The following is a 23,786-nucleotide window of genomic DNA, read 5'->3' on the forward strand; positions in this document are numbered from 1 at the left end:
GAGGGGGAAGCATTGAACTGAATGTTAAAGTTTTAAACTTGACTGTTCCAAGTGTTAAGAACTAAAACTGTTGAGAAAATCATTGAATTAGCTCTAGATGTCAAGAGATGTGAAAAGGAGGATTTGACATAGCATAGCTGAAAGTAGTGACTGGAAAAAATCAATAGAACCATTTCATATTTATTTACCAAAGAAATGAGAACTCTGTATAAACTGTTTACATATATAAAGAATGTCTAAAGAAGCAGGGCAATTGAGAACAAAAAGTATCTTAAAAATAGGGGATATGAGTGGAGAGGGAGAGTGTAGTTCTAAGAAGAAATTCATCCGCAGTAATAACTTCAATAGACAAATTAGATAAAGATTTTAAAGTCCAAGAAAATAGATAATTAGAAAGTCATTGTTGATTTTAATAGCATTGTCAGCACAATGAAAGGGCAGCTTCTTTGGACTTTGATCTTAGGGAAAAATTGATATTCCTGTTGTTTTTCTCCATTAGGCTTCATTCTACCTCTTGTGTGATTCCATTTATGTATGACAGCCCATCAAATATTTGAAGACAGCTTTCTTGCTTCCCTTGGGTCTCTTTTTCTTTCAACTAAATATCCCATTTTTCATGCTTTTAAGTTCTTTCACCATCCTGGTCACTTCATTCTGAATATGCTTTAATTTCTGTAAGTCCCCAAATGAAATACACTAATGTCAGTTTGGTCCACCACTATAGAATAGACTAAGACAACCATCTCTCTCAACCTAAGAATTAGGCTATTAACTCGAGCCAGAGCTACATTTGCTTTTTGGCAGTTCTGTCAAACGTTATCATTTTTGCTTTCCCAGTGTTAAAGGGATTCACTAAATAATTAAATGCTTAGTGTACAACTTTGAAATTTGTTTAACAAAAATGGTGATTTTCAGCTTGAAGAGCTTAGTTTTTTGCTAATCCCTAAATAGGCAATCTTTCTCCTATTAGTTTTGCCTGCCTCATAGGAGTCTTTGAAAAAATCAGGTCAATAACTATTAATAGAGTGTGTGTGTGTGTGTGTGTGTGTGTGGTTTCAGCCAAACTATAGTAGATCTGTCTGATTCACAAGACAAAATAGATTTTCAGGTTTTTCCTTAATTATACAAATATTTGCTAAGTGTATAGTATGTATCTACTACTAGCAATATAACAATAAGATGCATTCTCTGCCATGAGAATTTTTAAGCTTGATGGAGAAATGTCAATATGTGTAGTAAATGCTTCTGTAGGAGTTAACAAGATTCTCCAGGGCACTCCGATCATTTCACCCAGCCTTGAGGAAAGCTTCTCCAAAGATGAGTTTACCTAATTTGTGTCTGGAAGGATTTGAGGGAATTAGCTAGCCAAAAAGGCAAAGTAATTTATTCAAAGGTCCTGACTTAAGGTTTAGTATGGCTACCAGAGATAGTAATTTAAGCTATGAGTGTAGATAAGATCAGTAGGGCTTGTATGTAGGGAAGAAAAAAGTTATAACTCTCACTCATTTAAAATAGGTAGAAAAAGAATTCTACCGTCTAGTTTATTGTTACTCTTCATTTATGATAAATCACTCACTTTTTAGAAAAGATTTACTTATTTGAGAGATGACGAATGGGAGGGGAGAGGCAGAGAAAATCTCAAGCAGACTCCATGCTGAGCACAGAGCTGACATGGATCTTAATCTCCCAACACTGAGATCACGACCTGAGCTGAAAAACCAAGGGTTAGATGCTTAGCCAACCACACCACCCAGACATTTGTTATCTGTAGGTAGGTGTCTCTCCCTGGTTTATGAAATACTTACCTAATTTAGTTCATTCCCTTACTGGATCACGTAATATGTGTCCTTAACTTTACAAATAATTATTATTACTTTTCTAATTAAGTAGGTTTATTTCTTCCTTTCCTGAAAAGTTGTTAAATAAGCAGCATGTCCTTTTATAGGGAAATGACAGTATTATACCACTTTTAACACTAATATTTTTATTTATACACATTGTGTGGCAGCAACTGCATAGAGCATGTAGACCATGTTAAAGGGTTTAGTTCTTTCTCTCAGGAGCACTGGGAAAACACTGAAAAATTTTAAGTAGGGAAGTAACATGATTGGGTTTGTATTTTCAAAAGGTCACTACTAAATGGGAGGACTAGAGTGGATGCAAAGAAATAAATAAGCAATTGCAGTTATCTAGGCAAGAGTTATTGGTGGCATGACTAGGGGAGTGACACTGGCTGGCATGAAGGGAAGTGGTCAAATTTCAGAAATACTTTGAAAATAAATTTAACAGGATCTTAAGGAAAGGGAAAGAGGGAGAGGAGGTGTCAAAATAAATCCTGATTTTTTTTTAAAAAGAGGACTACATTTCATAGAAAAAATAATGAGTTACTGGTTCCATCTTGGATATGTGAGATCTGAGACACTTAGTACTTCTGTATTTAATAGTAACAAATAGTAACAATAGTTACAAAAGCCTGAAAGCAGAAGGAAAAGTCCATGGTAGAGGGATGATGAAGTAAATTATAGCACATACATCCTCTATAATATTATGCACCCTGAGACATGATAGCTACAGGGCTATGAAGTATGTGAAATTAAGTGAAAATACCAGGATACAAAATTTAGTAATTGTAACCATATAAAAAAAATCCACAGAAAAAATACTGAAAGGAAATATAGCAAATTTTAGCAGTAATTCTGTAAGGATAATGGATGGTTGAAGAATTTTTAAAGTTTTAAATTTTCCTGGCCGCCTGGATGGCTCAATGGTTGAGTCTGCCTTTGGCTTAGGTCCTGGGATTGAGTCTCAACATCAGGCTCCTCGCAGGGAGCCTGCTTCTGCCTCTGCCTCTGCCTGTGTCTCTGCCTCTCTCTCTGTGTCTCTCATGAATAAATAAATAAAATCTTAAAAAAAATAAATTTTCCATGTAAAAATGTTAGCCTTAGGAATTAAGATTTTTAGTATTTGATTTGGTTTTTACATCAGTGATTTTTAATGACCTTGGTTTATATGGTTGCTTCTGGAAACTGACCTAATAGTAATTCCTTAAGATAAAATTAATTCTTGTTTTATTTTTTTTTTTAATTCTTGTTTTAAACATGACTGTTTTTTTCTAAAGTTGAATAGAGATAAATTGTTAGTTATGTAGAATGAGGTTTTGTGTTTTTTTTGTTTTGTTTTGTTTTGCTTTTGTTTTTGTTTTTTGCAGCATGGTAGCTGTGTTAGTGAATAGGAAGTGATGGTCATCTCACCTACATTTCTCTGCTTGCTTTTCCACCTGTCAGCTGTGAGCATTGCAGAGGCATTGTTTTCCTTTACACACAAAAACTCTCGTGAATTGCTCCTAAATCCATATCAAGTGCATTTTGTGTCTTTTAGATTTGTGGATATTAACTTTAACTTGTTATGATAGTATTAAAAAACTAGCTGTCTTCTTTAATATATAAAATTGAACTTGATATGAATCTGCTATACTGCTATATCTGGTCATGGATTTGCTTTAATACACTGTGTGAGAAGGTTTATAACAAGTTACCACTGGGTATTTTAGTTTTAGTTGCAAATTAGGAAATTGTTTCAGTAAACCAAATTTATTGAATTATAAATTTCAAACAAACATTTCAAGTATGTATTTTAGTGAGATTTTAAAATATAAATACTCATAGAACCACCACAACAATCAAAATGTAAAACATTGTATCATCCCCCCAAATTTTCTCATGCCCAAAGAGTTTTCTGGCCCCAAGCACCTAACTCCTTCTTATCACTAGAGATTAGTTTTATTTCTCTAGAATATCACATAAAGGCAATGGAACCATGCATGCTTTTTGTGTCTGGCTTTTTTTCACTTCGCTTAATGTTTTTAAGATTCATCCAAATTGCGTGGACATTAGTTTATTTCTTTTATTGTTGAGGATTATTTCATTTGTATGTGTACCATTTGTTTTTTCCATTCACGAGTTGATGGAAATTTGTGTTTTTTGCAACTTTTGGTTGTTACCAAAACTGTCATAAACATTCTGTATACAACTATGTATGGACATGTGTTTTCATGTCTCATGCAGGAGGGGAATTGCTCGCTCCTATAAGTGTAAATTTAACTTTATCAGAAACCACCAAACTATTTTCCGAAGTAACTGGACCACTTTTCATTGCCACTAGCAATGTAGAAGCATTTTATTTGTTGCACATCCTTGTCAATACTTGGTATTGTATTTTTATTTTACCTCTTCTAGTAGGAATATAGTGGCTTTTCAGTGTTTCTAGTTTGCATTTTTTATGTTTTATTCTATTAAACATCTTTTTATACAATAATTGGACGTTCATGGGTCTTCTTTTGTGAAGGATGTATTAAAATCTTTTGGTCTTTTTTATATTGGGTAGTTTGTCCTCTTATTGAATTAAAAGAGTTTTTAGTATATGTTTTGGATACCAGTTCTCTGTCAGATATATTTATTGCAAATATTTTCTTTTTGTAGCTTGCTGTCCATTCTTTTTTTCTATCCTGGTTCATGCTTCCATACTCTGAGAAATCTTTGTCTATTTCAAGGTTACAAAGTTATTCCCTATGTTTCCTTTTAATAGTTTTATTGTTTCAGCTTTTTTTTTTAATTTTATTTTTTTATTTATTTATGATAGCCACACACAGAGAGAGAGAGAGAGAGGCAGAGACATAGGCAGAGGGAGAAGCAGGCTCCATGCACTGGGAGCGCGACATGGGATTTGATCCCGGGTCTCCAGGATCGCGCCCTGGGCCAAAGGCAGACGCTAAACCACTGCGCCACCCAGGGATCCCCGTTTCAGCTTTTATATTCAGTTTTGTGATCCATTTCAAGATAATTTTTGAGTATTAGTATGAAGTAAGATAGAAATTGTGTTGGTCTTTTAAATTTGTAGTATGGTGTAAGATCAAGGTTTTTGTTGTCTTTTGCATATGGGTATCTAATTATTGCAGGACAATTTGTTGAAAAAACAATTATTTTTCTACCTTTGTAAAAAATCAATTATGTAGGTTGATCTGGACTCTATTCTTTAATATTGTTCTATATTTCTATCCTTTAGCTAATTCCACATTGCCTTGATTGTTGTGCTTTATTCCAAGTCTTAAAGTAGATAGTAAGTCTGCCAGCTATTCACTTTCAAATTTGTCTATTCTAGGACCTTTGAATTTCTGTGTAGATTTCAGAGTTAGCTTCTCAATTTCTTCAAAAGTCTATGGGGCTTACATTGGAATTCCACTAAATCTATAGATCAATTTGAAAAGATTTGAGTCTTGTATTCCCTGAACATAAAATATGTATCCATTTATTTCATTTTCTTTACTGACTTTCAGAATTTTTATACTTTTCAGTGTAGAGCTAATTCATACATATATATTGTCAAATTTCTCCAAAATATTTCATGTTTTTGGAATTAATCATAAATGGAATTTTTAAAGTTTCAATTTCTAAGGTAAGATTTTAATATTTTGGAATATATTGGGGCTTGTTTTTTTGGAATAGCATTTGTTTGTCTTGATGTACATTCTAAATGCCTGAAGAATGTATATTCTGGAACTGTATATTATATAAGATAGTCTATAAGATTGTTCAGATTTTCTATTTTCTTGATGATTTTCCCCCTTAGTTCTGCCAATTACTAAGAAATGTATGATAAAATCTCCAAATTGAATTTATGTCTTTCTTTGCTCTATCAGTTTTTCCTTAAGCATTAATATTTTTAAAGGAATTCTAAGAAGCAATTTATACACATACACACACCTATCTATATACATCTATACACACATATCCATGCACATAAGTGCATATTTACATGATCACAGTGTTATAATTTCCCACATATTTGTCATCATTTGTAATCTTTATTCCTTCCTATAAGTGTAGTTTGCCATGTTGTGTAATATTCCTTTAGCTTTTAGAGTCCTGTAGTAGAAGTCTGCTGTTCTATCTGAAAATAGTATTTCACCTCAATTGTTAAATATATTTTACACATTTAGAATTTTTAATTAAGTTGTTTCTTTTTCAACTTTTGGAATACAAAATTATCATCATCTAGCCTTCATTGTTTTTGATGAGAAATCACTTAATTTTATGATTGTACCTCTGTATGTCACATGTCATTACTCCCTTTTGTTTCCAAGATTTAGCTCTGATGTACTTAGATTTAGGTTTTTTGCATTTATCCGTGGAGAGGCTTCTGGTGCTTCTTAAATCAATTTTTCATCAAATTTAGGAAATTTTTAGCCATGACTTCTTGAAATATTGTTTGTTTTTTATTGTCTCCCAATGTCTTAAGACTGTGCTTAAATATGTTTTGGACTGCTCTATATTGTTCCAGGTCTCTGGGGTGCTGTTCAGTTATCTTAATTTTTTCTCTGTTCTTCAGCTAATTTCTGTTGAACTTCCTTCAGGTATACCAGCTATATTTTTCCTTTATCTCCTATCTACTCGTGAGATCACCAAATAAATTTTTCATATAAGGAGTGATAATTTTAAACTCTAAATTTTCTATCTGATTCATTTTTATAGTTTCTCATTCTCTGTTGATATTCCTTTTCTGTTCACTTATTGAATATATTTTCCTTTAATACTTGTAGGGTTTTTTGTTTGTTGTTTTTTTAATTAATTAAGTAAGTCCAAACCCAGCATAGGGCTTTAACTCAAGACTCTCAGATCAAGCATCACATGGTCTACTGATTGAGCTGGCTAGTGCCCCTCCTTTAATACTTTCAATACATTTTACTTTGAGTCAGTTTTTGTAGGTTGTTTTTCCTTAGTATGGATCATATTCAGTAATTTTTGGCTAAAATTTTTACATTGTAAAAAACTGCATTTTAATGATTCTGAATTCCATTCTGTTTTCCCAAGGATTTCAGGATTTTTGTTTTAATAAACAGTTAACTTGCCTAATCTTAAATTAATTCTCACTTCAATATACTGTGCAGCAGATCGTATCTACCTCTACTCAGTTTTCTAGGTTTTATATTTTGCTTTTTTAACCTGGTCACATAGGGTGGTCTCTTACAATCAGAACTTAGAAGAGAGCTAATTTTTTTTTTTAAGATTTTATTTGTTTATTCATGAGAGACACAGAGTGAGAGGCAGAGACATAGGCAGAGGGAGAAGCAGGCTCCCTCTAGGGAGCCTGATGTGGGACTCAATCCCAGGACCCCAGGATCACACCCTGAGCCAAAGGCAAACACTCAACCACTGAGCTACCCAGGTGCCCCGAGAACCAAATATTTATACAGAATTTATACTCATTTGGGGGCTTACACTTTCTGTGATTCTCAGCCCTGAGATTTGTCCCCGGCCTTTCAAGTCAATAAGACTTCAGCTTCTTTATGACAAGATTCTGCTCATTGGGAAATGCATACCTTCAAAGGAGTACCAAATTTGTAAATCTCGCATGCTTTAGTTGTCTTTCAACTTTATACTGTTCTCTCTTTCCTACTTACTGTTTCTTTCTCCCACTCATTCATTGATAGCTTAGTGGTTAACCAAGGATTTGGACACATTTGGTAAACTTTGCAGAGCTCTTACTTCAGGGATTTTCCCCCTAAACTTTCAGCTATTTTGACAACACTGAATTTTACATTCTGCCACCTTAAGTTGGAAAAGATATGATTTAAAGCCGCCAGAGCTAAGGGAGATTAAGTACCCAATTTTAGGAAAAAAACCCGGAAACTTGAAATTCTTACATGTTATCATCACGATCTTAAAGAAGGAAACTGCTGTGGTTGCTATCTGCTTTTTCATTGCTTTGCAGTGCCTTCAAATATTAATTTTTAATGTTTTATTCAAGTTTTATTCTTACAGTTGCACAGTGCTAACATTTCCTTAAGTTCAAACCTCTTAGGAATATTTTTTAATAGCATAGTTTTTACAAATATTAACAATGCCTAGCATACTATAGGCATTCAGTTAGTATTTGTTGAATAAATTAATAATGGCTTCTCAAGTAATTCAATAAATCTACCTTTGTCTCTTTGTGTTGTGGTCAAAGTAGTAAAAGAAAGCTAATGTAGAAGTGTAGGCTTTTATCAGTAACATTAAGAAAAAGATATACTTAAGTTGCTTATATCACAAAATCTCAAAAATATTTAAAAATTTTGTCAAAGAAACCTGGCATATCATTTTTTTCATAAAAATCCAAAAAGAGGGGAAGATAAAGGAATAACAAAGGGTAAAAGAACTGTTTAGGAAAACATGTGGTACAAATTTAGTAACTCTCAAAGTCTTCATTTTTATGAGGCACCTCGGTGGCTCAGTCAGTTAAGCATCCGACTTCGGCCGTGGTCATGGCCTTAGGGTCCTGGGATCAAGCCCTCCCTGGGGCTCTCTGCTGAACATGGAATCTACTTGTCTCTCTCCCTCTGCCCTTCTCCCATTCATGCTTTCTTTCCTCTCTCTCAAATAAATAAAATCTTGAAAAAAAAATAAGGTCTTCAATTTTAAACTGCTGTTGGATACGACCAAAAACAGTAATACTATTTTTAATACTATTTTTATACTATTTTTAATACTATTTTTACAAATTTTATAAACATTAATTTTCAGACCTCATACACTAAGTGCTTAATTATTATGACATGTAAGAAATGTGTGAGTTTACAAATTGGTTGATAGGTAAGAATAAGCATTTTAGAGATGCAAAGCCTGAAAAAAAAAATCTTAGGAAAATAAATTTGTGATTTCTTTGCTATAATCATGCATAACCCTCTAAACTTTGTGGATATCAGCAGTGGTGTTGAGGATGGAGAATAATTTTGGAATCAGACTATATTGAAAGTACTCACTTCTGATTAACTATCTAGATAAGTCTCTTAGCCTATCTAACCATACTTTAGGAAGACAATTATTGCCTCATTTCATATAGTTGTTTTAAGGAGAAAAATTATAAAAACATCTTAGTGTGCTTGGCGTATGGTAAGATTCTGACTATATTTTTTTCTTTTTTTGCAGAAGAGGATAAATATAATATTTATTCTTCTTTGCTCTTCAAGTATTTCCTGGCAGAAGGAGTTATCAATGGGCATACTTTGTTGGTTGCATCTGCAAAAGAAGACCCTGCTGATATTTTACAGGTATAGAACATACCAATCAATGTTGCATTTTGAGCATTACATGAAAAATATTGCTTTTATATGTAAACAAGATATGTGTTTGCATATCTACAAACTATATTTAAATTTATTAATGAGACCATATGTATTTTTTTCTCTTAAAGAAAAGTATCAAATTTATTTGAACCTGTAGTTTCATTTTTAAGTTAGTATTCTTGAACAGTTTTCTAAACTTTAAATTGATATTGGCATTGGGAAAAATATGAACAAGCTACTAAAAATTGATAGTAAATAAAGCTATTACTATAGTCATAATAAGATAACTCTGTAAAAAGTTAAGTAAAGGAAAACAATAGCAGAATATTATCTGATATTACCAGTATTCTAAAGATGTAAATTAGAAGAAAAATACAGAAATTAGAAGTACTCATTTATTAATCTCACTTTGCTTTGAGACTACCAGAAGTCATTCTTTTACAAGAAACAAGCAATAGTAATAATAATAAAAATAATGTATCTTTTTAATGCCAGAATACACATCGCACCTGAGAAAGGACAATTCTCACTTTCAGAATTCTTAAATTCTCTGTCCAGAACAGGAACCCAACTTAAGCCATTATTTGAATAGAAGTCATTATTTGAAATAGAATCTAAAGTTATTTCTTCCCATAGTATGTTTTCATTTCATTGCATAGTCTGCAAAATAACAAACAACTAAGTCATTTATAAGGAATTTGTAGCATAGTATTAATTTACCATACCTATCAACAGACACCAACAAACTTCCATACCCACTATAAAAAAGTTATGTAATACTGAGGTAAAACTAACATGATTCTTTCTTACGTGTCAGATTTTGCTTATTAAATAATAGTGTCATAAAATCCAAAGGGAAAAATTTTTATATGATTTTCCAAAGAATTTTCTTCTGGTTGCAAAGCCTGTTTTCATTTTTTTCTTATTTTTGGTGTTTGACTTTTGTAATATTTTCTCAATCTTTTTATCTCTTCTTTTGTTCCTTTTCCCTGGTCTTAATCAACTTGCTCAATTTCTGGACAGCACTGTGCTTGCTAGGAACAGGAGAGTAAAGGCCAAGATTACAGTCCTAAAGAAGCTATACAAGCTCTTCACGGCACATTCCACCATAATATTGAGACTTAGATTTTATATCAAACATCTTAATAGCCAGATAAGCAATTTTTGCCAGGACAGAAGCAGAAAAACCCTTGTCCCTTGAATAAAATGGGAGTTAAAGACACTGATCCCCTTCACAGTTAAAGATCACATATAACTTTTGACTTCCATAAACTTAACCACTAATAGCCTAATACTGACCAAAAGCCTTACTAATAAATAATACTAATACTATTAAGACATATTTTGTGTGTTATATGTGTATATATATATATATATGTATTATACAGTGTTTTTAAATTAGAGAAAAGATAATGTTTTTGAGAAATCATAAGAAAGAGAAAGTACATTTACATTACTATATTTATTAGAAAAATCCACATATATGCAGACCTATGTAGTTCAAACTTGTATTGTTAAAGAATCAACTATATGCTTTTCAAAATAAAGTGTTTTATTTTTCCTCGTTGCCTCTTGCAACCTAGGCAACATTTGAAAACCTAGTAGGCATATAACACATTTTGCTTTAGACATACACTTTTTATTTGAAAACTAATCTCCTAACAACCTTTCCTAGGTACCTTGAATTTGTACAAGTTAATAATAAATTTTAAAAAAAAGTTAATAATAAAAATCTCAGGATACTTTTTACCTGTCCTTCTTTGGATTGTGTGAAGAATTGTGAAGTTACAAATCAGGATTTCTTAATCTTTCTAGTCATTTATGTAAGTAATTAGGTTCTGCAGACATTTATCATAGAACAATTTTATGATACAGTAAAAAAATATATAAAATTAAAGTAAAAATATAGACCCTTAAGACACACTTTGACCAAGATACGTTAATGAGGATCAGATTTTTCTTTATCCCTGAAACAACTTAAAAACAGGGCAAAATATATTTAACAACAGTTTTCAAGACATTGGGCATAATAAAGGACAGTGACTCCAGAGACATGCAGAATATACAAAGGGAGTCCTATTAAAAGGACTCAGCCCTCCCTGACATACCACATGCAAAGTTTCCAGGCTGTAGTGCAGTGAAAAGGAACTCAGGTTAACACAGCATTAGGAGATAGATCTAAGAGTGTGGAATTGTGACATATACTGTCTTCATCTGGAGCGTAAGTGTAGTTTAAAGAAATACATATGGGTGGCAAGTTGACAAGGGGTGGACTTATGAATGTTCACTTGACTGGGCCACAGGGCTCACAGATATTTGATCAAACATTATTCTAAGTACTCTTACAAGGATGTTTCTAGATGAGATTAATATTAAATTGGTAGGGGTGCCTAGATGGTTTGGTCATTTAAGCATCTGCCTTTGGCTCAGGTTATGATCCCAGGGTCTTGGGATCAAGCCCCACATCAGGCTCCCTGCTCAGTGGGGATTTTGCTTCTCCTTCTCCCTCTGCCCCTCCCCCAGGTCATGTGCTCTTGCCCTATCTCTCTCTTAAAAAAATAAAATAAAATAAAAAATACTTAAATTGGTAGACTGAGTAATGCAGATTGGCATCGCTAATGTGAGTGGGCCCATCAAATCAGTTGAAGGAATAGAACTGAAAGGCTGACCCTCCCTCAGCTAAGAATGAATTCCTTCTGACTGATTGCCTTCCAATCTGAACATCAGCTTTTTCCTGCCTTTTGATTCAGACTGAAACATCAAATCTTCCTGATTCTTGAGCCTTCTAACATTTGAATGGGAACTACACCACGATGAGCTCTCCTGGGTCTTTAGCTTGCTAACTTATCCTGCAGACCTGGGGGCTTGTCAGCTTCCATAATAGTATTAGCCAATTCCTTATAATAGATCTCTTTTGTATTTATATATAGATACATATATAATATGTACTTATATATATAAGTACATAAAATACAAAGCAATATATATACACACACATCTTATTGGTACTGTTTCTCTGGAGAACTCAGACTCTTAAAATCTTCCTGAAAATATAAAGATTACATTTAAAACCTGCATGAAGAATTTCACATTTATTTATTAACCTTCATTAAATAATTATCAGCTGACATTCTATATCTTTTTTTTTGTTTTGTTTTGTTTTTTTTTGACATTCTATATCTTGGCCAGTTTTACAGATAGTAAAGTACAGTGATCTTTCCACCTTTTTGCTTTTACACTTATAAAAAAAATTATAAATTATATATCTACTTTTACATAGTTAATTAAAAATTTCAATTATGATATTATTTAGTTGTAAAAGATGTTATTGTAAATATTGTGTTTTTTAAAAAGATTTATTTATGGGAAGCCCGAGTGGCTCAGTGCTTTAGCACTGCCTTCAGCCCAGGGCGTGATCCTGGAGACCCGGGATGGAGTCCTGCATCGGGCTCCCTGCATGGAGCCTGCTTCTCCCTCCACCTGTGTCTCTGCCCCCCTCCTCTCTCAAATAAATCAATCAATCAATCAATCAATCAATCAATCTATCTTTTTAAAGGATTTTATTTATTTATTTAATTTTTTTAAGATTTATTTATTTGAAGAGAGAGCATGCATGCGCCCGAGGGGAGGGACAGAGGGAGAAGGAGAGAGAATTTCAAGCAGACTCCCTGCTGAGTACAGGACTCAATCCCAGAACCTTGGGATCATGACCTGAGCCAAGATCAAGAGTCAGCAGCTCAACCAACTAAGCCACCCAGAAGCACCTCTATATATTGTCTTTTTAGTTAAAGACTTTTAAATCGGTCTTCTAAGTATATCCAACTGAATCTAAACAACATAGCAATTTGATGTCAGTAGCATTGTTTTTAGAAGTATATATACATAAGCTCTTTTTTAATGTCTGGTAATATATATCAATCCTTTTTGCCTTGGATTCATATTTTCTATTCTACTTCTCACGGAGTTTTGTCTGAATATAATGTTTCATGTTCAAAATATTTATTAATGACCTTATGATAGTTTTTATATAACAAACAATCATATTTAAATTTGAGTTTGGAACGCCTGGGTGGCTCAGCGGTTGAGCAGCTGCTTTTGGCTCAGGATGTGATCCCGTATTCCTGGGATCAAGTCCCACATCAGGCTCCTTGCATGGAGCCTGCTTCTCCTCCCTCTGCCTGTATCTCTGCCTGTCTTCCTGTGTCTCTCATGAGTAAAAAATAAAAATAAAAATAAATTTAAGTTCACTTTAAATTTGTCTCTAAAGATGTTACAGTTAAACATATCTCTTTGCAATTTGGTAATCTTTACAATTAGTGTTACATGCAGTATATAAATGGACATAAAAATTTTCACATTTGCTTTATTAAGATATACCGCTCAAATGGGACAGGATTTAACATCCATTCTTTTTGTGTTTTTAATTTTTGTAGATATGAACTGTTCACAAGTAAAAGGGAAAGAAGGAGTTGTGTTATTGTAATGTCTCTCAAAATTTTTAACTTTTTCTGAGTGATATACATATAAAAGATCACATGGTCCTTATCTTTTGTTTATTGGGACTTTTTTGATTACTGACTCAATTTCTCTGCCAGTTATTGGTCTGTCTTTGGTCTCTCTATTTCTTCCTGTTTCAGTTGTGGTAGTTTATATGTGCTTGGAATTTATCCATATCTTCCAGTTTTTCTAATTGTTGACCTATAGTTTTTCATAATATCTCTTATAATTGATTGTATTTCTGTGGTATTAGTTGTTACTTCTCCTCCCTCATTTGTGATATTATTTATTTGGACCTATTGTCTTTTCTTTTTGATAAGCCTGGCTAGAGTTATTACTAATTTTTCAAAGAACCAGCTCCTGTTTTCACTTATCCGTTCTGTTGGTTTTTTTAGTTTCTGTATCATTTATCTCTGCTCTGACCTTTATTATTTCCTTCCTTCTGTTGGCTTTAGGCCTTATTTCTTGTTCTTTTTCTAACTCCTTTAGGTTAAGTTAGGTTATTTATTGTTGTTTAACCTCCATGTATTTGTGGTCTTTCCAATTTTTTCTTGTTGTTGACTTCTAGTTTTATAGCATTTTGGTCATAGTATGATTTCAGTCTTTTTGTATTTATTGAGGGCCTAATTTGTGACCTAATATGTGATCTGTTCTGGAGAATGTCCCATGTGCACTTGAAAAGAATGTGTATGTGATGCTTTAGGATGGAATGTCCTGAATATATCTGTTAAATCCATCTGGGCCACTGTGTCATTCAAAGCAGCATAGGTGGTTTTATGAAGAATGTTTCTAGTGTCATCCGATCTGTTTTACCCTTTCTTATGTACTTGTGTATTATCAAAGCCATTATAATTGCTTCCAAAAAAAATCTAATGGTCTTAACCATTAGATTTACTTTATATTGCAGATATGATGCTCCATTTTATTTTATTTTATTTTTGATGCTCCATTTTAAAAGTTAATTTCATTCTTCTATTTACAAGGAGTAACCCAGAGCAAGATGTTTTTATTTGAAGTTTGTTTTATTTATGTACTTGGATTTCATACAGCCCTTCTCTGAAAATATATCTAGTTTTTGTATTCTTAGGACCTTCACTTATCAGTAATATTTCTTAAAATCATGATTTTTTAAATTTCATATTTCTTTTGTATTTTATTTTCATTTTGTAATAGTAAAACAATTTGATTTAAAAGAAAAATATGCATTCTCATTTTTCTATTAAAAGAGTACAGAAAGTATTGTTTTTAATCTGTATATTCTTAATGTGGTCCAGTTAATTTTCACAAGTTGAAAATAGACTGGATCAAGCCCCATGTTGGGTTCCCTGCTCAGCAGGGAGCCTGCTTCTCCCTCTCCCTCTGTCTGCCACTCCCCCTGCTTGTGCTCTCTCTCTCTCTCTCTTTCTCTATCAAATAAGTAAACAAAATCTTTTTTAAAAGAATGAAATGTGGGAATCCCTGGGTGGCTCAGCGGTTTGGCAGCTGCCTTCGGCTCAGGGCATGGTCCTGGAGACCCGGGATTGAGTCCCACATTGGGCTCCTTGCATGGAGCCTGCTTCTGTCTCTGCCTGTGTCTCCGCCTCTCTCTCTGTCTCTGTGTTTCTCATGAATAAATAAATAATTTTTTTAAAAAAATTAAAAAGTGAAATGTTAAGGACTAATATAGATAATAGTTTTTTCTACATATTATTCAGCCAAGATTTCAGTGTTCCCAAGTCAATAATGTTATATTAGAGTCATTTGTATTAAACAGCCCAACTACAAATGACCAAAACCAAGGCATTAACAGTGTTTAGAGATACAACATGGGGGGTAGTGGGAGATGCTATAATTGTTTAGTTTTAATTTTATGATGTATGATTGGGGATTTCTGGAACCTATAACCAAGACAAATATTGCTGGTACAAGAAAAGGGAAAAGACAATCTTATAGACCATAATTATCTTAAAACTGTGTATAACTAAAAGACAAGTAAAGGATAAAAAGCCCCATCAGCTGCCTAAGATATATTATATAACCACCCAGCAATTTATCCATCATCCTTTGAAAACATATTCATGCCTATTGTAGTCAAAGCTCCTTCAGGAAGTCAGCAGTAAGATGTAACGCTGAAAAATTACACCCCTTAGAAAATCCTATAGAACAATATACATGATGTTGTTAAAGCTTTTAAAAACACATTGGTAAGTATTTTTCAGTTAACTTTTTATCTAAAAGAATGTTCTTGATCATCTCAAATAGTGTGATAGATATTCTCTGAAAATTTTCTATGGAATGTTTTCTAAAATAGCAAAAATTATATTTTTATGTTAGAATATTTTTTTTTTATGTTAGAATATTTAAGCATTTATCAGTAGATAGGCTGACTTTTTTAGAAATAAAAATTATATACACACAATTTCTTTAGAACTTGAAAATGCTATGTTTTTCTATTATATCTTTTTCATAATTTTAAACAATATATGTTAATATTTATAGAATTAAAGTAACATGATTTTCAGAAGTAAATTTGAATGCTATTTCATAATATACTAAGGTGAGTTTTAAAAGTTAATTCGAATATTTTTAGCAATGACATGCCAGATAGGTAATATTCATGCAGGAAGAGATCTCTAATATCTAGAGGAAAGGGTTAATTCCTGATTTACAGCATTAACTTTTTGAGTTATTTGTTATATACGTTATGTACTATCCAACATCAAATACAGTTAGAATAGAGTGGGAGGATAGGATGCTTTTAAGGAGCTTAAAAATTTTACTTTTTAATATGTACCCAAGATAAGTACATAGTTATAAGCAGGAATGTAAGTACCTTGATGTTTACTAAAGGCTTACAGTATATTTTTCAAAATCAAACATACTGGGCAGCCTGGGTGGCTCAGTGATTTAGCACTGCCTTCAGCCCAGGGAGTGATCCTAGAGACCGAGGATCGAATCCTGCATCGGGCTCCCTGCATGGAACCTGCTTCTCCCTCTGCCTGTGTCTCTACCTCTCTCTCTCTCTCTCTCTCTCTCTCTCTGTGAGTCTCTCATGAATAAATAAATAAAATCTTTAAAAAAAATCAAAGATACCAATAAAGGAATAGTTCAAAATGAAAATCAGTTATGGTGAAACTACCCATATTATAGAGAAAAATCTTTCATAATTGAAAATGAATTACCTTATAATAACCCATAAGTCATGGAATAAGTAACAATTAGTTTAAAGTAAACTGTATCATATTAGATGAATTACTATATCAATAAAGTATTTAGTAATGAAGTATGAAAATTTAGACTAACATCTTCAGATTTCTCTTTTATGGACTTTCAATCTGTAAGTTAAAACCAAGTATCTAATAATTTGAAAGCATTTTTATATATCCCAGAATATCAATCTGTTACCCAAATAATGAACTCATTTATTAAGATCTTATTTATTGTACCTTGTATCTTTTGCTTTGTTTTTTTGGTTGTAATTGAGAGAAGATGCATTAGTTGTTAGAATTAGATGAAGTAGTATTTGCTAAACAGTGTAAAGTTTGAATTACTATTAAAAAGATTTCCTTTCCTTGAGTCAATTTGATGTCAAGATTAAGTCTATATTTGCTCTCCATTTCTCTCTCTCTTTTTTGGCCATCCATCTTACTAACTGATCATGCCACAAGAATTAGAAGTCTGAATCCTGTGAATGGTCAGTTGTTTGCTCTCAGTACATTATAGTAAAGGCTGGTCTTTCTGAGTAAATAGAATACAAAAATATTTCAGATCCAACTTTGTTTTCCTTGTTCTGCCAGAAGTTAAGATAGCTATAACAGTGAAGTTAAAGAAATACCCATTTGGAAAAAAAAAAAAAAAAAAAAAAGAAATACCCATTTGGCCATATATGCTACTGAACATTTTTTTTTATTATACTTATCTTTAAAGTTGTAGTTTTATAATGATTCAGAACAAGAGTAATATGTTATATACAATTAAAAATTACTTTCTGGTCCTACTCTCATTTTAGTTTGCAAGCTTTATGCATGCTCAATACCTTATAAATAACACATCTGCCCACACATTTTTACTTTTTCTAGTCTATACAATATATATTTTTTATTAAAACTATTACTGTGTGTCTTCTGTTCATAGTTTAAATACAAATACTTGAAGAGTCCTTTAAAGGCAGAACTATAGCCAGAATATGTTCCCTTCATTTTTTTTTGTCAACGTTTTATTTGTTCAGAAAATTATCAGGCTATCTATATGCTTTTCAAAAGTGCTTACAATTCAGAAATGCTGGTGGAGCCAGAAATTTGCCGTTTGACCCCAGGGTTTCACTCTTCTTTTTTCCCCCTAGCTACTTGTGAGAGCTTATTTAAAATTCTGAGTTCTCCCCTGGCAGCCACAGTTAGAGCTTCTTTGGCAAACTCAAAAGACTGAGAAAAATCCTGCAAAGACTCAATACTGCTTCCAGTGACCTACATTTGTAGCCAGCTTTTAAAAGATGGCATGTGCCTTATTTTCCAACAAGAAAATGAAAGATAAAAATATAAAGGAAAATAAACCCACCACTCTGTCACTAGCTAGTAAGAACTGTTTCTGATATAACATTAAAATAAACACAAAGCTGGGGTTGATATTTGTGCATCACCAACATGGGAAAGGAATTTTGCATGCAGAAAAGTAGCCTAAATCATATAGCAAAAATACCATACTCTGTGATAGGATACTTATCCTCAAAAGGTAAAATATATTTGGATATTAGCTTAGATTTTAATTTCTGTGACGCTGCTTAAGTAGCTGCACACTTACACAAGTCACTTATTCTTTCACATTAAGGTAGAGATAATTCCCTGGCTACCATATGCTGGCATTCCAAATTAAAGATGAAATGTTGGGGATTTTGCTTTTTAAACCTTAAAGTACTTATTCCGGGCCTCACATCTACTTTAATCATTTTATTTTGAACTCATAAAAAAAAATGAGTGGTTATGAATACTTGACAGTTATTGTCATGCTCAAATTTTAAAATATTAGAACTGTTATATAGCCCTTATTCTTTGAAAAGGAACCACACAAAGCCAGAATTGGGAATATTAGAGATACAGTTCATTTGTCCTCTAAATACTTTTTCTGAAACATTCAGGAGAGAAAGTATTCAGTCCTTTTGGAAGGGATAAGTGATTTCAAATTCTGAAAACCAGAACCATTAAAACTTAAAAAAAAAAAAAAAAACACTATCAGCTCCCCAAATTAACATATTTCCCCATTAAAGGAAATATTACAGAATCCCATGAAAGGAGAAAGGTGCACACCATTAAGAATCATAGATTAAAGGATAGCTTTACTGTATGAAAAACCCAATGAAAACGGCTATCTCTCCATTTACTGTTGGGGTGATTCTTTCATTGGTCAGTGTTTCCTGAAATTTTGTTTTATTCATCAGAAACTGATGGGCAGTTGCAGAAAGCGGCCTTAAGTTCACCATAATCATCTTTTCATATTATGTTATATTAGTGAAATCAGAGGCATTTGAAATGTGCTTATCGGTTTGGTAAAATAGTCTTACTACATACAGTGTGTGTGTGTGTGTGTGTGTGTGTGTGTGTGGTGTCTAAAAGTCTACTATATTTCAAAAGCAGGGTCGATAGTATTAAACTAAAGACGTAAGTTAGAAGTGGAAAACGGATCTGAGACTATGAAGTGAATGAAACATCTTACCTTTCTTTTTCTTAAAACAGATTATAACAAGGTACTACAGAATTTTTAAAAAACCTATTTTATGCCTTTACCCAGTTGCCTCTACTTCTCAGTACTCAGGGAGAAGAAAGAGAATTGTTTATGTTCTATTAACACCAAATGTACAATGTAAAATAATTTTCAAATTTAATAAAAATAAAGTGATATCCAGTTTCATTTAGTGCACCAAAATATACTAAGGATTTTTGTGACGTCTTCGGTAAGCTAGGTTTATTTTGGAAAATAAAAGAATATGACATCGGATGATTAAATCAGTGACTTATGTGTTCTTGAGCTAAGAGCATAACTGATCTGGACCTCTTAAATAAAGATAATGCCTGATTCCATTACTAATTGAGTTACCTTTGACAATAGATATCCCAAAACTTTAGAATACTTCTTTTCCAACCTTGTAAAAATACTATGACCTCTCAGGCCCCATGTCGGGCTCTGTACTCAGCAGTCTGCTTAAGAGATTCTCTCTCTCCCAACCTCTCTGCCCCTCTCCCTGCTCATGCTCTCTCTCTCAATTAATTTAATTACATCTTTAAAAATCCTATATTCTATAACCTCAACTTAACAAATAATTGTGTTAAGATCACTGTCACTATCTTAACTTTTACAATAACTATATTTAGAAATGTTTTAGGTATGTCAAGTTTTTAGAAATTATCTTTGTTTATATTCAATAGGGACACTTAGCACTTAAAGGAATTAGGTAGAAATCCTGTGCCAATATAAGAATCCTTCTATAACTCAAGTAATTATTGGATAACCTATTTGCTTGGTATGGATTTTCTTTTTTTCTTTTTTTTAAGATTTATTTATTTATTTGAGAGAGAGACTGAGCGCGAGAGAGCTAAGCAAGGTGAGGGGCAGAGGGAGAAGCAGACTCCCTGCTGAGCAGGGAGCCCAACGTAGGGCTTGATCTCAAGACCCCAGGTTCACGACCCAAGCCAAAGGCATATGCCCAACCAACTAACCACTCAGGCACCCAAGTATGGATTTTCGTATATTATTTTTTAAGAAAACAACTTAATATACACCCTTTTACAGTAAACATTTAGTAAGGAAGTTATTGCACATGGTCTCATTAACTAAACGTGTTAAACCCAATGATTAAGTGGAGAATTTAGTCTGCTTTTTAAAACATTTCACTGAGATGCCTGGGTAGCTCAGTCGGTTAAGCATCTGACTCTTGATTTCTGCTCAGGTTATGATCTCAGGGTCCTGGAATCAAGCCCCAAATCAGGCTCCATGCTCAGCACAGAGTCTGCTTGAGATAGATTCTTTCTCCCTTTCCCTCTGCTCTGTCCCCGCCCCCCCCCCCCCACCCCCCGGCCTGCTTGCCCTCTGTCTCCCTTTAAAATAAATAAAATTTTTTAAAAGTAAAAAAAAAAAGGTAATTTCACAAATTCATTTTATTTTATTTTAAGGATTTTATTTATTTATTCATGAGAGACACAAAGAGAGAGAGGCAGAGACACAGGCAGAGGGTGAGGCAGAGGCTCCCTCCATTGAGTCTGATACTGGGACTCCAGGATCACACCCTGAGCGGAAGGCAGACACTCAGCCACTGAGCCACCCCGGTGTCCCAAGAAAAAAATATATTATAAAATTGCACCAAGATGTTCCCTGTACTGATTTTAGTCAGAAATTTGGATGGACATAATTTAATTAATTAAATTGTCAATTAATTGACTAATCTTAAAATCCATAAGTTTAAAAACATTTTTTACATAACATCAGTTGTATACCCACAGATCTTGACTTACTCTGTGCCATTTACATTTCTGAATGCTTTAAACAATTAAAGTAACCTCTCTTCTCATATTTTTAAATATTTAAATGGAGATAATGTAGAGACTCTATCTTTAATAGATGGATACTCAGGCTACATATTTGGAGTACTTTTGTATTCAAATTGTGATAATCAGTCAATAATATCTTTGAATTTGTTTCTCTTTCTAACTTTCAGAAAATAAATGTTCCCTAACCCCCCCCTCCAATCAACAAAGTAATATACTTACTGATACAATATAATATACTTACTGATACATGGATAATGCTTAAGTAGTATTAATTATACAGTTACCAAAACCTGCAAGGATCAAAAGATTTTATTTTTAAGAAGGATTTCTCATGCTGCATGGATTATGTTGCTACATAATAGCTCAGTAGTACTTCTCCTGAATTGTAAAATAGCTTAGAGAGGAGTATGATGCCCATAGTTGGTGTAATGCATCGGTAATTAAGAGGGTGGGAGGTTAAGCTTCATTAACTGCTGAGGGATTGTATCTTGGGTTTTATTATGCCCTAGAGAACATAAAAAGTGAGAAGGGTCAAACTGTTGGAATCAGATTTTGCTTGTGCATCTGCCAAAACAAAGACCACAAAATAATATAGCGGTAAGCACAGAATGGCATGAATTGAAAAGGGAAGAAATATATTTACAGCATCTTACAGATAAGGATAAATGTTTCTGGTGAAAAAAAATAAATACACCTAATTACTGGAGTATATTTTGGTATTGGAAGTTTATAATAATTTGATTTCACATAGATTTTTTAAAGTAGAATAAGCAGTTGTTTTTGTCCACAGGTAATGCCAATTTTTTATGTTAATTTTCCAAAATGATTCATCTGATTAAGGGTGAGAAATTTTATACTTTTCATCCTATCTTCTGTATAGACCTTGTGAAGCCTGCGTTTTATTTTTTATTTATTCCTGATTCTTGTTACCAAATATATGGGAACTGTAAGCACCATATTGCATTAAAAAACCAAAAATCAAAAAAAAAAAATTGAAAAAAAAAAAAAAATCTGATTTTTTTTCATTTAGGAAACAAGAGTATAAAAACCATGAAGTGTGTTCTGTTCATGCACTGGATAAGAAATCAAAGACTGGGGATTTTCAAAAATATAAGGGATGACCTTGATATATGATCTGTTACAGCTATAATCATTGAATATTTAAGAGCTTATTCCTAGCATTTTCCTGTAAGACAGATTTTATCCAAACATTAAGTTTTTTGTTTGATTAGATATAGATATTGCAACAAAAATATAGATTATAGTCATCTTCATCTCTGATAGCGTCAAGGAATCACAATGAGCAGATTAGGTGATGGCACACTTAAAAAAATATAGGGCTTAAAATATAACAGCATACTGAATATAGACTCTTACAGAATAAATTTCTGAATATTGAAAGACAAAGTATCAGAATATTCAAGGTGCCTGGCTGCCTTAGTCCTTGGAACATGCAATTCTTGATCTTAGATTGTGAGTTCAAGTCCCAGTTTGGGCATGGAGCTTACTTTAAAAAAAAAAAAAATCAGAATATTCCGTTTTTTTCCCCAAAAAAATATCAGTTTTGGTATCTTTAGATAGTTCATTTTTCACTTGAATTCTAAATAGTAATGACACCATTAAGACTGAATTTTCATATAATAGATTTTTTTTTGTCAGAGAATTATATAGACAATCTTAACACTCTTGCCTTAGGATTGAGTTCTTTTTTTTTTTTTTTTTAAGATTGTTTATTTGAGAGAGAGAGGGAATATGAGGCAGGGAGGGGCTGAGGGAAAGGCAGAAGCAGACTCCCCACAGAGCAGGGAGCCTGACATGAGGTGGGCTCCCTCCCAGGACTCTGAGATCATGACTGGGGCTGAAGGCAGACGCTTTTCTGCCTGAGCCACCCAGGTTTCCCAGAATTTAGTTCTTGACTTCACAACATTTAGAAACCACACAGCTGACTCTTCATTTGCGTTGATCGGTTTTTAATTTTCTGCTATTTTTGTTCAGATTTCTAGCCAAATGAATGATACAAATGAAAGTAACCAAGTGTTCACATAGGTGTCTCTAGGTAAATTACTAGTGTAACATTGATTCACACCATGTTGAGTTAAAAATTCTTTATATTTTGATTGAATGCTTAAAAGCAGAGATACCTAAGGAATTTTGGCCCATTTACTAGAGAAATACCAGATTATCAAATCTGAGATGCCACTGAACACAAGATGCTGCACTATTTTATGTCCCACTGACAAAAACACTGCCGAATAAACTAAAACAGAATGTTGTCTTTTAACCTAGAATTTTTAACTATTGTTAAGTTTTATTAGACATTTGTATTTTTTAAAATATTATTATACTTGTACATAAAAGAGATAAGTAAAATATGTAACTCATAAAACTTGACATTCATATTACTACTATAATTAAATCACTTTCTGATTTATAGTAGTTGACATCACCAGTTTTTCACAATTCATGTTCTTTCACATGATACTGTTCTCTATGTCATCAAGAACACTGATGCAGCATTTCTTAAAAGATGCTCCATTCTTGCACCCAGATTTTATTGTAAAACAGTGACATCCAGGAGCGACTGGATAGCTCAGTCGGTTAAGCATCCAACTCTTGATTTCAGCTCAGGTCATGATTTCAGTGTTATGATATCCAGCCCCACGTCTGGCTCCATA

At 33.0% G+C, this 23,786-nt stretch overlaps 1 protein-coding gene across 5 annotated transcripts in view; it reads left to right on the forward strand.

Annotated features, from left to right (window-relative positions):
• ELP4 (elongator acetyltransferase complex subunit 4) overlaps positions 1–23,786 on the forward strand; it is a 252,787-nt gene that overhangs the window by 22,591 nt on the left and 206,410 nt on the right. For all 5 annotated transcript variants that reach the window (XR_012013944.1, XM_072790991.1, XM_072790989.1 and 2 more), the window contains exon 3: positions 8,964–9,085. Coding sequence is in view for 4 of the 5 variants with exons in the window: in XM_072790991.1 (XP_072647092.1) it covers positions 8,964–9,085 (122 nt within the window). In the remaining variant the exon portion in view is untranslated. The remainder of the gene's footprint in view (positions 1–8,963; positions 9,086–23,786) is intronic.

Source organism: Canis lupus, chromosome 21, assembly GCF_048164855.1.
Source record: "Canis lupus baileyi chromosome 21, mCanLup2.hap1, whole genome shotgun sequence".
Classification (NCBI taxonomy): domain Eukaryota; kingdom Metazoa; phylum Chordata; class Mammalia; order Carnivora; family Canidae; genus Canis; species Canis lupus.